Raw genomic sequence first — 15,282 nt, forward strand, 5'->3', positions numbered from 1 at the left:
CCTCTCTGTTGCTCTGAGCATTGATGTGCGCTGATTACACAGGATGATTACAATGAGGTATAGCCAGCCTGTTTCTATGTTTGTTGAGCTCACAGCTTGCTGTTCTGTCTTGCTTTGTCATTCTCATCTAGTCATGAGGGGCTTCTCTCTCTCTCTCTCTCTCTCTGTCTCTCTCTGTCTCTCTCTCTGTTTCTCTCTCTCTGTCTCTGTCTCTCTGTCTCTGTCTCTCTCTCCTCTGTCTCTCTCTGTCTGTCTCTCTCTCTCTCCTTCTCTGTCTCTCTCTCTCTGTCTGTCTCTGTCTCTCTCTGTCTCTGTCTCCCCTTCTCTGTCTCTCTCTGTCTCTGTCTCTCTCCTTTGTCTCTGTCTCTCTCTGACTCTCTCTGTCTCTCTCTCTGTCTCTCTCTCCCCTTCTCTGTCTCTCTCTGTCTCTGTCTCTCTCTTTCAACAGAACCTTAATGTCTTGTGATTTTTAAAGTGCTACATAATCCAGTTAAGTGCACTTTGATGCTTTCCTGATGCTCTCATACTTGTAATTAATATCCATGTTACATATATTGTCATTAGCAATAAATCACAGGGCTAAGTCCACATCCAGGGATTTCATTCTAAATATAGGAAATCCGTGAACCTTTCACCTTCATCTCTTAGCTCATGTTCATTAATTGCCCAGAGATGGAAGAAACCAGACATTTGGCTGGGAGGGAAATCTTTTCCTAAGAACTTTTGTCTTCCACTGGAACTAACCTTGTGCTTGTCAGCCACTAAGTGATTATTGCATGGTGTCTACATTAAAAATCTCTGACTTTTTCCTTCTCTCTGTGTGTCTCTGTGTCTCCCTCTCTCTGCTTCTGTCTATATCTCTCCCCCCTCCTCCCATATCTCCCTCCCTTCTCTTTCCCTTCCCTTGATTGCTTTGATCCATTCCCCCACTCCCTTTCAAAGCGTGATTACTCCTCTGCCTGCTACGCTCTCTTGAATCAGCCATATGGTCTTTAAAAGAAGTTTTATGTTCCCCCAAAAATGTCACACAAAAATAACTTCTCAGTGGTCTAGCATCAGCAAATTCCAATGCCAGCTGGGGAATATCAGGCCATGTTCAGAGAGAGAGAGAGAATTTCCTTGCTCCAGTCTGTACACTGGCCCAGCTGCTCATTCAGTAGATGTCCCTTCTAAACAAGGGATGTTCTCCTAAGATGACTATTGAGCATCCGTAGGAGGAATGTGGAGAAACCCAACCTTTTGTCACTGTTGTTTTGCTTTTATTTCCTTACCAGAAGAAAAAAAAAAAAGACAGCTTTTCAACTATATGTAGAATTTCTAATGAGCACAGACATTTATAAAGCCTGTCCCTGTATTTTGCTATTCTCTGTCCTGTTAATTTTTTCTTCTCAGTAAATCAGTTTTCTGCAACATTGGGCAAAAAGCTGCCTTCTCTAGTGCCAGCTCCCCCCATCCCCAACTTAAAGAAGGGCATCTCCATTCCAGAGTGCCACAAAAATGGAGTGTTTCTTGTGTTAGTGGCTGAAGCCAGTGGGAGGCTGAGCTGTTCACATATGCTCTACAGCTGGAGCACCAATCATTGTTTTTGAAACCCTAGACAAGTCTTTGACTTCTCCATCTTCTTCTTGGCATGAGGCATGTCAATGGGCAGTTCGGCTATTCCCAGAATCTGATGTCTAACAGATCCCAGTGCCTATCCCAATGTGATACTAGCTTGAAATACTTCCAACTGAAACTTCTCGTGGCCTCTGAACATGATTAATTACTTTTCATTATTACTGTTGTTGGTTTAAACAGACCATAAAAACTGACATCTGATCTCATACATCAAATGCATATAGGCTGTGACCGCTGGTTTGGAATGTTCTGTTGGTGAATTTCTCTTTGTAGTTATGGCCGAACTCCACAGACCTCTTTAAACCTTAAAAATTTCACTAATACCAAGTCTAATTTCTCAAAGAGTCAGGAACTGTCTTCTGCTCTAGGTTTCTGAACCAAGCCATGAAGCTCTACGATATGACCACAGTTGTATCATTGAATCATATCTTCTTCTCTACCAGTGCCATAGTTGCAGGTAAGCTTCTAGGTTATGGATATTGAATATAAAGGAGCATTCAATTGTTCATTCAGTTCCACTCAACACTGTGTTAAGCATTGTGGATATATTTACCAAGGTAAAACAGCCCCTGCCCTCAAGGAACTTATATTCTCCTGGAGGTGATAGACCATGTTCAAAGAAAAGTGCTTGCAACATATATAGAAAGTCATGCTAAATAATTCCAAGAATTAGAGAATGCTATCAACTGTGGGGATGGGAGGGTGGCCCCTGAGTTGTTAGGATCATTAATTAATAGTCAGTTTCTGAGGATTGAAGTTTGTAATTAGATAGATTCCAATGCTTCTAGGATCTGTGATCAATTTGAGTCCTCTCTCAAATTGATGATGGTAACAATCTCCCCATAATTGATGGATGGACTTTCTTCAAGAATTCTTCAACAATTCAGGATTCTTTGAGGCAGAGGTGAGTTGGGAGTGCCTTCCAGACACAGGGTATCTCAGCAAAGGCTCATAGGTAGGAGACAGAATGTCACAAATAGCTAGCAGGCCAGTTTGACTAGAAGAGAAAGGAAGTACATGAAAGGGAGTCATATGAAATAAGACTGGAAAGGTAGGTGGGAGCCAGATTACGAGGGCTTCTAATGCCAGGGTGAGGATTTTGATTAAACATGATTAAATAATTTCTCCAAGCACAAATTTCTTTTGCTTTTGACTGAAAAGTGTTGGGTATTTGTTTGTTTTTCATGACTAAAATAATAATATGAGGAAAAAATAATATAAAGTTAAGAAACTTGGTCCAAATCAAAATACCATATATTCATTCAGCTGTAGTTTTTCTAAGTTTGACAGGAGTGGCTTGTCCTATTTTTTTTGGCCAACAGTATACCTGCCACATCTGTGTTTTGGGGGGATTCATCTCCCAATGCCGAGTTCATGCATTTTCTTTGTAAAATGTGATTTATTCATTTTCGAATGTTGTTGTTCCATCATTTTCAGTCATATCCAGCTCTTTTGTGACCCCATTTGGGGTTTTCTTGGCAAAGATCCTGGAGTGGTTTGCCGTTTCCTTCTGCAGCTAGTTTGACAGATGAGGAAACTAAGGTAAATAGAGTTAACTGACTTATCTAGGGTCACACACCTAGTAAGTATCTATGGCCAGATTTTAATTCAGGGAGATGAGGCTTTCTGACTCCAGGGCTGATGCTTTATCCACTGCTCCAACTAGCTGCATTTTTTAATTGATACAGTCATTTTTGCAGTTTGGCAGACCAGGGTGGCTTGCAAACAAAACTATATTCAGAAATAATTTATAGTCTGTTTCTTGAACTTTGCATTTAGATTCCAGTGCTTCAAGGTTCTGGAATCAGTTTAGATTCTCTCTCCATTGATGCTGTTTTTAAACCCCTCTATAACTTAGTAGATGGTCTTTAAGAATTGCTATAGCCAGAACAATTATCCCCACGAGGCCAACCAGGTGGTAAACCTCTCCAAATTTATCAAGGCTAGTCTTCAGCCAAAAGACATCCATACAACCTTTCAACCAGGTCCATGCTCAAAACCATTGTAGTTTCATTAGATTTTCCCAGAGCTTACATTATTTTTGCCTAAAACTCAAGAACACAAAGCCACCTTCACAATAGAAGAAGACAAGATGGTGGAATTTTTGTTGAGGATCTGTATATTGAATAAAAGAAATAAAAGTCTAGGCTATTTCTAACCGGCATGGCATAGTGACTAGTACACTGGCCTTGGACTGAGGTAGATCTGAGTTGAAGTCTCACCTTTGAAACAGTAACAATGGTGGGAACTGGGAAAGTCATTTAAACTTCCAATGTTCTGGGAAACTCTCTCAATTGCAAAGAAGGTATTGACCTATATTAGTAGAAGGAATCTCCTTATCTGGGAGTATCCATGCCAATGAAATATCAGGTCTAATCCTGGTATCCTACCATTTTGTTCTTGTTGAGAACTTAAAACTCAAGAATATAATCAAAAAACTTCCTCCCTCCCTCCTTCTCTCTCTCTCTCTCTCTCTCTCTGTCTGTCTCTCTCTGTCTCTCCATCTCTCTCTCTGTCTCTCTCCCTGCCTCTGTCTCTCTCTGTCTCTCTCTCTCCCTGCCTCTATCTCTGTCTCTGTCTCTCTTTGTCTCTATCTCTATCTATCTATACATATATATATACATATATATATATATACACACACACACACTACTAGAAAAGAAAGAAAGGAATAAAGTCAACATTGTTTACATGTATACTATAACATTTAATATTAACATGCATAAGAAACTTTTTTTGTTGGAGAGAAAATACAAATAAAAATCTTAGTTTGCATTAGTTGTAATGATCCTTCCATATATTCATGTCAAGACAGTACCATCCCTCTTCAGCAAATCATTCAGTCAGTCAACAAGCATTTATTAGATGCTCACTTTGTACAAGGAGCTGTGATATATTCTGAGGATATAAAGAAAAGCAAAAAAACACAATTCCTAACCTCAAGGAACTCACGTTCTAATAATGAGAGAGATAACATTCACACAACTCTGTATATGCAAAATATATGCAAATTAGGTGGGAGATGATCTTAGAAGGAAGGCACTAGAGAGAAGTTGGGGAAAAAAGAGAAGGGAATAGTAACAAAGGACTCTTGCAGTAATTAGGATTCAAGCTGCATCTTAAAAGAATTCAGGGAAGTCATAAGACAGATGCCTGGAAAGAGAAAATTCCAGGTCTGAGAACAGCCAGTGAAAAGGCAAGAAGAACAACAAGAAGGCCAGTATTGCTGAATTGGAAAGTATATGGAGGGAATTAAAGTATAAGATTGAAAAAATAGGAAAGGGCCAATTTATAAGGGACTTTAAATGCCACCCAAAGACTTTTAAGTTTGATCCCAGAGGTAATAGGGGCCACAGGAGTTTACTGAGGAAGAGGATGACAGCCAGCATTTTAGGATAATCACTTTGGCAGCTTTTATGATACCAATCAATTGGAAGGTGTTATTAATAGCTAGAAATTCCTCAGATTAGTGACAACTAGCATGATTTCGCTACTGACCAGCTTCCCATCCCAAAAGTATTACTTTCACCACAAGCTACAGATCACATGTCCTCTGAGGATACCAACCCTATGGTAATTTTATTTAGTCTCTATTTAGCTTCTACTTTATGTTTAGCACAGTATTAGGTATTGTGAGGGTGCAGAAGTAATAGTGTACATGGTAACAGTGTAGTGCAAAAAACTTTATCATCCAAATTAAGCAACTGACACACATGAAATTAACAAACAGTAGAGCATACAATAACATACAATTAACAAACACTATAATGTGCAATTAACAAACACAACATGCAATAATATAAAATTAACAAACACTATGACATAATAGCATATACTCAACACATCTAACATGATTCAATAAAATACAATTGACAAGGTATATAACATGTGATTGGCAATCACTATAACATATAATAACATAGTTAACAAACACTACAATGTACAATTAACAAACACTATTACATGTAACAACATACAAATAGTACAGTGTATAATTAACCAACACTATGACATACTGTAACATACTACCAACACATGTGATATAATTCAATAGCCTGTGCTTGACAAGCTATACATGTAATTAGCAAACACTATAATATACATTAACATTCAATTAGCAAATGATTAGCATTCAATTAATATAGTATAACACACAATGGCATATAACTAACAAACAGTACAGTATACATTAACAAAACTGACAAACAGTAAAGGATGCAATAACATACAATTAACAAAAGGCATAGCATACAATAACATAAAATTTACATGCTGTACAACATTCATTAGCATGCAATTAACAAATAGCACATCAGTAACATGCAATTAGCGAATGGCATAACATGCAACAACGTAAAGTCAACAAGTAGTATAACATGCAATCGCATGATTAGCAAGCTGTGCAGCATATGTTAACATGTAATTAACAAACAGTATGACATCAAAGCATGCAATTGGCAAATAGCATATCACGCGATTAACAAACAATACAACTATTCAAGTGACTTGCCCAGGTCACCCAGCTAGCATCTGTCTAAGGCCAGATGATCTCAGAAAGATGAGTCTGACTCCAGGCCTGACACTCTATCCACTGCACCACTTAGCTACCCATATCGAAGATGAATGGAAATTAATGTTGGTTGGGGACTAGATCCCAGTGAAAGGCAATTCCATTTAATTCAGTTCATTTGAAAACATGAAGTAAAAGCCTAACTCTGTACACCATACTTCATAAGGAATACAAAGAAGATAATCCCTGTCATCAGGGAGCCTCCATTCAAATGAAAACCATGCGGCAGAATTTTAGACCTAACACAAGGCACAGGGATGCATACATCAAAAAGTTTTGAACAGGGAATCAATTGGTTAAAGGAACACTTGAGGAAAATTATTCTGGCAGCAATATTCAGGGTGGATCTTTGGGAGGAGAGGTTAGGACAGAGACTATTAAATACTTCAGACATGAAGTAGGCTCCATCTAAGGTTTGGGCTGTGAGAATGGAGAGAGAGGGACACTTTTTAAAAGCAAAAATAAGCAGTTTTTGATGACTAATTGAAGGAGAAGTGTAAACTAGTGAGAGATTCTGAACTATTTGAAGACAAAATCTTCAGCCAGATCAAGAAATTCCTATTTGTGTGCATTCATATGAGTTATGCATACATGAATAACAAGTGCCATGTGATACGATGTGTATGTACAGCTAAAATCTCCTCTACATTGTCTCCCCCACTCAAATATGAGCTCCTCTGGAAACTGGAACCTCTTACTTTTCAATTTGTATCCCACAGGCTTAGCAAGTGCTTGGCATATGGCATACACTTAAGAAATGTTTTTTCATTCATTCATATGTATATATAGACATATATACTTTTATTTACATATATGTGGGGAAGTTTTCTCTTAGAATGGGTACAAATGGGGTTAAGTGACTTGCCCAGGATCACTCAGACACATGCTTGTTTGCCTCAGTTTACTCATATGTCAAAAGAGCTAGAGAAGGAAATGACAAACCATTCCTGTATCTTTGCCAAGAAAACCTCAAATTGGGTCATGAAGATTCAGCCATGACTGAAACAACTCATCAACAGCAACAGCATTGTACTTCAAGCCAATAATGTCACAACATCATTTTTTAGAAATGAATAATAATGCAGCTAAAGGCATGACAAATATGTAATTGCTTTTATCTTTGATCCCATTATAGGAATCATATTTTATCAGGAATTCCATGGGGCAACATTGCTTGGTGCATTAATGTACCTCTTTGGGTAAGTATTCCAAAAGCTGGCTAGAAAACTAATAAGGTGAGAGGAAAAATGCCTTTTTGAATACTTGAATGTGTAATATATCCTTTCATTTATACTCTGGAGTACTAGCAGCAGATGCTATACATGTAGAGCAGGACATCAGAAAATACGGCCAAAATCCTAGCTCTTAACAGCAAGATTTTTTTAAAGTTGGCATCTTTAGGCATTGTTCTTTTTCTTTGAATAGGTGATATGTCATTAAAGTGTCTTTCTCTCTGAAAGCTCCAAGAGAGGCAGATATTTTCTGTTCTACCACAAGCTGGAAAATAACTCTTTGGCCCAGTCCATAGCCCACCATCATAGTCTGTGTCAGCTCCACACAAATCCATGAGATACTCCCTAGCAAATACTCCTAGGCAAATTGTAGGATCACTCATGTGCCTGGAGCAGGTCTGACAGAGGAGAGTTATTGTATTGGGGCAGGCTCTGGGCTGGGGCTTAATAACATTCTGTTTTTAGTATATGTCTTTTAAAAAAAACTTTTTCCTTCTGACTTAGAATTGATAAGTAAATATCAGTTCTAAGGTAGAAGAACAACAAAGGCTAGGCAATTAGGGTTAAGTGACTTGCCCAGGGCCACAAAGCTAGGATATATCTAAGGCCATATTTGAAACCAGCACCCCCCACCTCCAATCCTGGCTGTCTATCCACTGAGCCACCTAGCCACCTCCCCTCCCCCAACCAATCTTGATTACTTAATAAAATTCTAACTTGAGTGTTGTTGTTTTGGTTTTTTTCTTGTTCAAGGATCTATGGGCAGTTTTCTTTGATAATTTCTTATTATATGATGTCTAAGATTTTTTTTCTTGTTCATGGCTTTCAGGTAGACCAATAATTCTCAAATTGTCTCTCCAACATCTATTTTCTAGGTCAGTTGTTTTTTTCAATAAGATATTTCATGTTTTCCTCTGTTTTTCATTCCTTCAATTCTGCTTTATTGTTTCTTTATTTCTCATGAAACCATTAGTTTCTAGAAAGTCAATTCTGATTTTTAAGACATAATTTTCCTCTGTTAATTTTTGGTTCTTCTTTTTCAATTGACTCATTTCTTCTTATATCACTTTCATTTCTCCTTGCATCACTTTCATTTCTCTTATTGTAAATCTTGAAATCTCTCAGACTTGTGAATGTTAAAAATTTCCCCATTGGACTGGGAACATTCTCCATTTTGATGTGAAAACTTCTTGCTATGGGAGGACCTCTACTCCACCCGTACTTAAGATTGCTTTAGGGGAGAAAACTCCTTGCTAAACAATGAAAGTACTTAAAAACCATACTTATAAAGGCAAGGAGTTCTTTGAGCCATGGCTCTTTTTAGAATTGATACAATAGGATGCTAGGTACCTAAAAAAGGTCGGGCAGGTTTTCTCTTAATGTGATTAGTCGACTCAGCTGTGTTTTCTCTGGTTCAGACTTACTGAGGGGATTAGTTGACACAGCACCATTTTCTCTGGTTCAGACTTACTGAGGAGATTAGTCAACTTAGCAGGAATTCAGATGGGCTGTCCTTTAGGAAACATCTATGGTGATTGGTAGATGGAAGAACTTAGGGGAGGTGACATAGGGAAAAAAAAACCCTATATAAGAAAAGGAATCTCTTGATCAAGAGAGACTTGGAGATCCTTGGAGATGTTTAGATTCTTGGATCCTTGGAGATAGATCCTTTTGGAGGAGGCCCTTTGAAGATCTCTTGAGAAGAAGTCCCTTGGGAGGCTGACTCTGGCTGGGACCCCCTCTGGGGAGACTCTGTTCCCCAGACATCCTTGCTTAAGACAAATCTTGTGGTGACTGATAAAAAAGACTGACTAACTGATCTCTCTCTCTCTTAAGATTCAGGTCTAGGCCATGTTGGCTCAAGGCCCTTCATACTTATTTCCTTTTTCTCTCTTTCCTTTAATTACTCATTGTATTATTAATTAAAATCTCTATAAAACCCAGTTAACTTGGGTATATTGAATAATTGGGAATATTTCCCTGGCGACCACCTTATATATTTGATTTAAAACACTGTAGTGAAACATATTTTCTGCGGTCAAATTTACTCACCCTCTCTTATATCTATCATAATTTATATCTCCCACTCTTTTAACTGCCACAGTTTATGGCAGACAACTATTTTAAATATTACATTCCCCACTTTTCCTCTGCCTCTCTTAACTGATTTTTGAAGTCTTTTTTTTAGCTCTTCCAGAATCCGTGTTTAATCCGTATTTTTCTTTTTTACTTTGTGTGTGTTTACTTTGCTTCCACTGTCTCCAATTGTGTCTGCACCTTGCTCTTTGTCTCCATAAAAATTCTTTAGAGTTAGGTCCTTTTTTTGTTGTTTGCTCATCTTTCCTTTCTAATTATAGGTAGGCTCTGTTTTCTGGGAAGTTAAGATACCCTCTTAAACTTCAGTCCTTCCTTGATGCTATTCTCAGTTCATTTTCTAGGTTTTTACTAGTTTCAGTTCTTAGAGGATGATGTGATGGTCTGAGGGCTAAGAACTCTGAGGAGAGAGCCCCCTCCTCCTGCTGATCAATTGACTCTTAAAAACCTGATAACTCAAAGACTTATCTTATCTTATCTTGGTTTTAAGCTTTTGGTCTTATTTTAATCTTGATCAGTCCAGAAACAACTTAAATTGTAGCCTTGGACTGGTGTAAGTTTTTGGTCTTAGTGTGTTCTTGTTCTTATTCTAATTGGGCACACCCTTGACTGCCCTGTTCCAGAGCTCCACCCTGAGCTTTAGGCAAAAAGATACACTACCACCACTACTCCACTTAGTAATATCAGCCACCCCAAACTGTGAAGTATGTCCTCATCCCAAACCCAGACTAGGATTCCTGGCTTTGGTCTGGGCCCACATGGATCAGCCCACTTCAGCCCAGATTGCCCTGGGCTGGGATTCTGGACTTCTCCACAGGTTTGAAATTTCAAGGGATGTGGGTTGGCTCAGAGCACTATTTGCCCAGGCAGGATGTCAGGATCTGAATGTTGGCTTGAACTTGGGTTCCAAAACTGGGACAACAGATGTGGGGTTGAGGTGTGTGGCTAACTCTTGGTTTACTCTTCACTCCTTGCTGCAGCCTCTTGCTGGCTCTGCTTTCCTCTCACCCCAGTGCCCCAGATGTTCGCTGACTACCTTTTGGATTTTTCTTTTCTTAAAAGTTGTTTCACTCTGTCTCTTTGTTGGATCTTTTACTCCTGTATTTATTTTGTAGCAATATTTTAATATTGGTTGGAGAAGATTCTTGTGGTGACTCAGAGCTGCTCTGGTTTACTCCACCATCTTGGCTCCCTGTTTTGGTGGTGTTGTTTTTTTAACTGCTCTCTGAACAGAAAAAAAAAATTACTTGAAAATGTTATTTCACAAAATATTGAGTAAGACTGAATTCCTGGTTCTGAATCCCATGATTGATCTTGAGGCCAAGAACATTGAAATGTCCTAGAAAATTAAAGAATCATTTTTTTATAAAACATATGTTGAATACCAGCAATGGGGATGGGCATGTATAACAATGGATAATACCTCATCTCTGCCCCAAAAGGCTAAAGCTTGAGTTAGCCAACCAGATGGTGAAAACACGGGGCTAGGATATATCAGAAGAGGCCGAAAGCTCAGCTCTGGGTGTAAGCATAGTCATCCACAAGGCAGACAAATGCTGGGAAGCTCACCATGACTGAGAAACAAAACAAACGAAACCATTGGAATTTGCGTTGCTACTGGGAGTATGACGTTCCAGTTACTTATTTCTTAAATGATGGGTAGTTCCATTTTTCTTGACAGTGCTGTTCTTGCAGGTGTTTTCTGTCCTTCTTTGGAGTGGTTTTGGTTACAAGAAATCGAGAAAAGAAACATTTGCAACAATCATACATTGATATTGGAGAGATTCCTGGTAAGATTTCACACTCTTGAACTATTTCACAGAAAATCCAGTCATTGTAAATCAATCATTTAATCCATAGACATTTTTTTAAATGCTTATTGTAGCGAATAAGGTATTGGGGATACAAATGTGAGAGTTGGGGTAGCTGGATTGCTCAGTGGATAGAGAGCCAGGCCTGGAAATGGGAGGTTCTGGGTTCAAATCTGACCTCAGACACTTCCTAGCTATCTGACCCTGGACAAGTCACTTAACCCCAATTGTCTATCCCTTACCCTTCTTCTGCCTTAGAACTTTTTTTTTATACTGTAGGATTTCAGTTTAATTCATATTTTGCTTGAAAACATAAAATTGGTCATCTAATGGATTATTATCCATTCTAAGAGAAAAGGTAAGAGTTCAAAAAAAAAAGTGAAAGAATTCTTCCCCTCCAAGAACTTTATATTCCATAGGAAGAAACAGTGTTTTCACAGATAAATAAATATAGGATATATATAACTCCAAGAGGACACAATACTGGAAAGAGATTCAGAAGGAGAGGGAGTTGCTGTTGTGTCTGGACAACATTGAATACTGGAGCCAGTATGTACCATCTCGGGAAGCTGATTGTTAATTTTTTTTTGTTTTTGTTTAGTTATTTCAATCATGCTTAACTCTTTTTTAAAACATTTCTTCCATTTTTATTATCATGCAAAATATACTTCCATATTGGTCTTTGCTATAAGAGTACATTCAAACATATCCAAAACCCTGAAATAAAACCATAAATACACTGATGTGAAAGAGGACTCCAACAGTTCTTTCTTGGGAGATGGAAAGCATTCCCCATTGTAGTCTTTCAGAATTGTTCCGATTGTGCTGAGAGTAGCCAAGTTTTCACAGATAATCATTGTCTGATATTGCTGTTATTGTGTACAATGTTCTCCCAGTTTTGCTTATTTCACTCTTATGCTTGACTCTTTCTGATCCCATTTGGAGTTTTCTTGGCAAAGATAATCAAGGTGGTTTGCCATTTCCTTACCTAGCTAATTTTACAAATCAGCAAACTGAGGCAAAGGTTAAGTGATTTGCCCAGCTAGTGAGTGTCTGACTCTGGATTTGAACTCCATTCTTTCTGACTCCAGCACCAGTGCTCTATTCCTTGTACCATATAGCTGCCCTATTAAATTTATAATATAAATATTTACACTTGGAAAATCAGCAAACACTACAAATCAGGGCTTAGTTTATTGCTTTACTGATTCTCTAGACTTAATAAAGTATTAGAGAAGATGTTAATAATGCAAATTAAATTTAAAAGGGTATTAGGCATACACTTTTCCCAGAGAACCAGTCACTGAACCTTTTCCTGGCTCTGTGACACCATGACTGGAACTTCTATACTTGTAGACGTAGTTTCACCCTCTAAGGCAAAATAGAATAAGCTTACATCAGATGGATGTCTAAAGCTCCATTTCCTTCATTCTCCTGGTCACTGCCTCTGCTATTCACCTTGTCATCCTTCTTCCTGAAGTGTGCTCCCCAGAAAGGAATGCCATATACTATATGTGTCTAGCCAGTCCCCCTTTCACTGTTCTCTTAGGTCTCCAGGGGGGAAAAAAAAGAAAGAAAACCAACCAGGAGAGTCTCATAGTCTTACACCCAGAAAATAATGGCCAGTATTTTAAAGAGTGTACCACCAGGCAACAGATATGCGCCATGTAAAAGGCAGAGTGTTCAGAGTGAGTACTGGCCTCCGTGGCAAGAATTCATTAACTATTAACTTAGAGTAAATCCTTTTTTTGGAAATATTTTTCATGGAACATGACCACAAGCCTGGAAGAAGCAATAAATTTAGTAGGTCAATAAGAAAAAATGCCTTATTTTATTACATGTCCAGTGAGGATGATGTGATCTACATAAGGAAACTGAAAAACAGCAAGCTATGGGTCATTGAATGCTTTCTTAACAAGTGGGGCACTGGAAAAACTATGGTTATGGCTAAGAAGCCAGGATTTGTGCAAGGCAAAGGGACATAGCTCTAGAATTGGAAGGGATCTCATAGGCAGTCTCTAGTCCAAACCTCCTATTTAATGGATGAGCAAACTGGGACCCAGGGAAAGTAAGTGATTAATCCAAGGTCACACAGGTAGGATTTGAACCCAGCTCTTGACTCTAGTGTATTTCTTCTTTATCACATGTATGGCCCTACCCTTTGGAGTCCCAATTACCTCATCCATAAAATGGGGATACTTCTACTATATGCCTTACAGGAATATTGTGATGGAAACACCTTTAAAACAATTCAGATGCTACGCACATTTACTTAATGTGAATGTATTCAAGGGCAGGATGATATGATAGAGTAGAGTCCAATTCAGGAGGGAAGACTTGGATTCAAGATCCACCTCTTGTAGATCCTGTCTCTGTAACCTTGAATCCCATCAGCTGAATTCCATCAGTTGTGGCCATCTCTTCATGACCCCATTTAAGGGTTTCCTGGCAAAGATCCTAGAGTGTGTGCCATTTCCTTCTCCAATTCTTTTGACAGATGAGAAAATTGAAGCAACCAGGGCCAAGTGACTTGCCCAGGGTCGCCCAGTTAATAAATGTCTGAAGCCAGATTTGAACTCAGAAAGATGAATTTTCCTGACAACCTATGCACTATGGCGTCACTTAGCAGCCCTCTGTGACCCCTAGCAAGTTACTCAACCTCTCATCTTCCCCCACGCAACTCCCTAAGACAATAAACTACTAACAATTTCTGATCAGCTTTGGTAAAGGGAGATTTCTCTACCTAAGAAACACAAGTTCCTTCTACTGATGAAATCATTGGTCTGGACCATAAGGGAAAAAAACCAAAAAGACTTATAGGATTTTCAAAAACTTCATCTTATCCTCACAGGGAAACAAATGTTGGACAAAATTCAGCCAGAGTCCAATGGCCAAAGCTATGGAACCTTGCCTGATGAAAGCAACCCCATGAAGAGCCCAGGCGGAGACAAGAAAGACATCTGAATGCCAAGAGGAACGTTTGTTGGCATGCTATTTAATACCACCTTTAAGCAAGCTGCACATGTCCCATTTGTGGCAAAAGTTATTTTATGGTGATATTTGTTCACATCGTCTCAGTGTTTCCTGCCCCCTCTCCTCTTGGGACCATCACATGCCTGCTCAGCTTTGAGTTACTAATGCTTTCTGAAAACCGAAAAGTCCAGAAATGTAATCCACAATTACTTTTGAGCTCTAGACCTCTGCCTAGTGATCATTTCTTTGTCCTTGTAAACTTTAAATACATCATAGATGAGTGTTTGGATGTGTTTGGATGTGTGTGGACACATATGCAGGTGCATCATATTTCAGATTCAAACCAAACATATGGTTGGAAGGAATCAGTTTCCCTATTTTATAGTCACTTCTTACCTACTCTTGACATACTCCTACAAAAGAGAGTCTTTATACCATTCCTTTTATTTTTTTTTTATGAGGGAGAATTATTTAAAGCATACTAATAAAGAACTAATCCTTGGAGTCCTAGATTAGTTCGGTGAATCATCTTTTCTAAAAATCAAAGCTTTTGCAGTCATCCTTTGAAAATTAAGGGCCTTTTGTAGACTAGAATGTTTTTTTTCAACAGTACACTCTAATTATGGACCTCAAAGCTTAATATCCTTGACTGGTATGTTTTTTTTAAATAATAAAATAATCCAAAGCCCTATTTAAGATAGGAAAATTTTAATAGGGAAGCATATTTAAATGTTAAATAATGATAATAATGGATAGTCATATAGTGCTTTCAAGTTTGCAAATCACTTTACATAAATTATCTCATTTTATCCTCATAAGAACTTTGTTAGGGATAGCTTGGTTACATAGCGGATAGAGAACTAGACCTGGAGTTGGGAGGTCCTGGGTTCAGATTTGGCCTCAGACATTTCCTAGCTGTGTGACCCTGGGCAAGTCATTTAATCCCAACTGCCTAGCCCTTACTACTCTTCTTTAGAATTGATAT

The 15,282-nt window shown here is 38.5% G+C and overlaps 1 protein-coding gene and 1 long non-coding RNA gene across 3 annotated transcripts in view; one reads left to right on the forward strand and one right to left on the reverse strand.

Moving 5' to 3' along the window:
- The window catches only part of NIPAL2 (NIPA like domain containing 2), a 135,180-nt gene extending 120,373 nt beyond the window's left edge, over nt 1-14,807 (forward strand). Inside the window, exons 8-11 of one of the 2 annotated variants that reach the window (XM_001379874.5) lie at nt 1,986-2,074; nt 7,323-7,386; nt 11,209-11,303; nt 14,176-14,807. In XM_001379874.5, coding sequence (XP_001379911.2) covers nt 1,986-2,074; nt 7,323-7,386; nt 11,209-11,303; nt 14,176-14,288 — 361 coding nt within the window. In that variant the 3' untranslated portion in view covers nt 14,289-14,807. The other variant, XM_007488152.3, reaches the window with a different exon arrangement.
- The window catches only part of LOC107651874 (uncharacterized), a 76,467-nt gene that overhangs the window by 50,464 nt on the left and 10,721 nt on the right, over nt 1-15,282 (reverse strand). The gene's annotated exons all lie outside the window — the stretch shown is intronic.

The sequence above is a fragment of the Monodelphis domestica genome, chromosome 3 (assembly GCF_027887165.1).
Source record: "Monodelphis domestica isolate mMonDom1 chromosome 3, mMonDom1.pri, whole genome shotgun sequence".
Lineage (NCBI taxonomy): Eukaryota > Metazoa > Chordata > Mammalia > Didelphimorphia > Didelphidae > Monodelphis > Monodelphis domestica.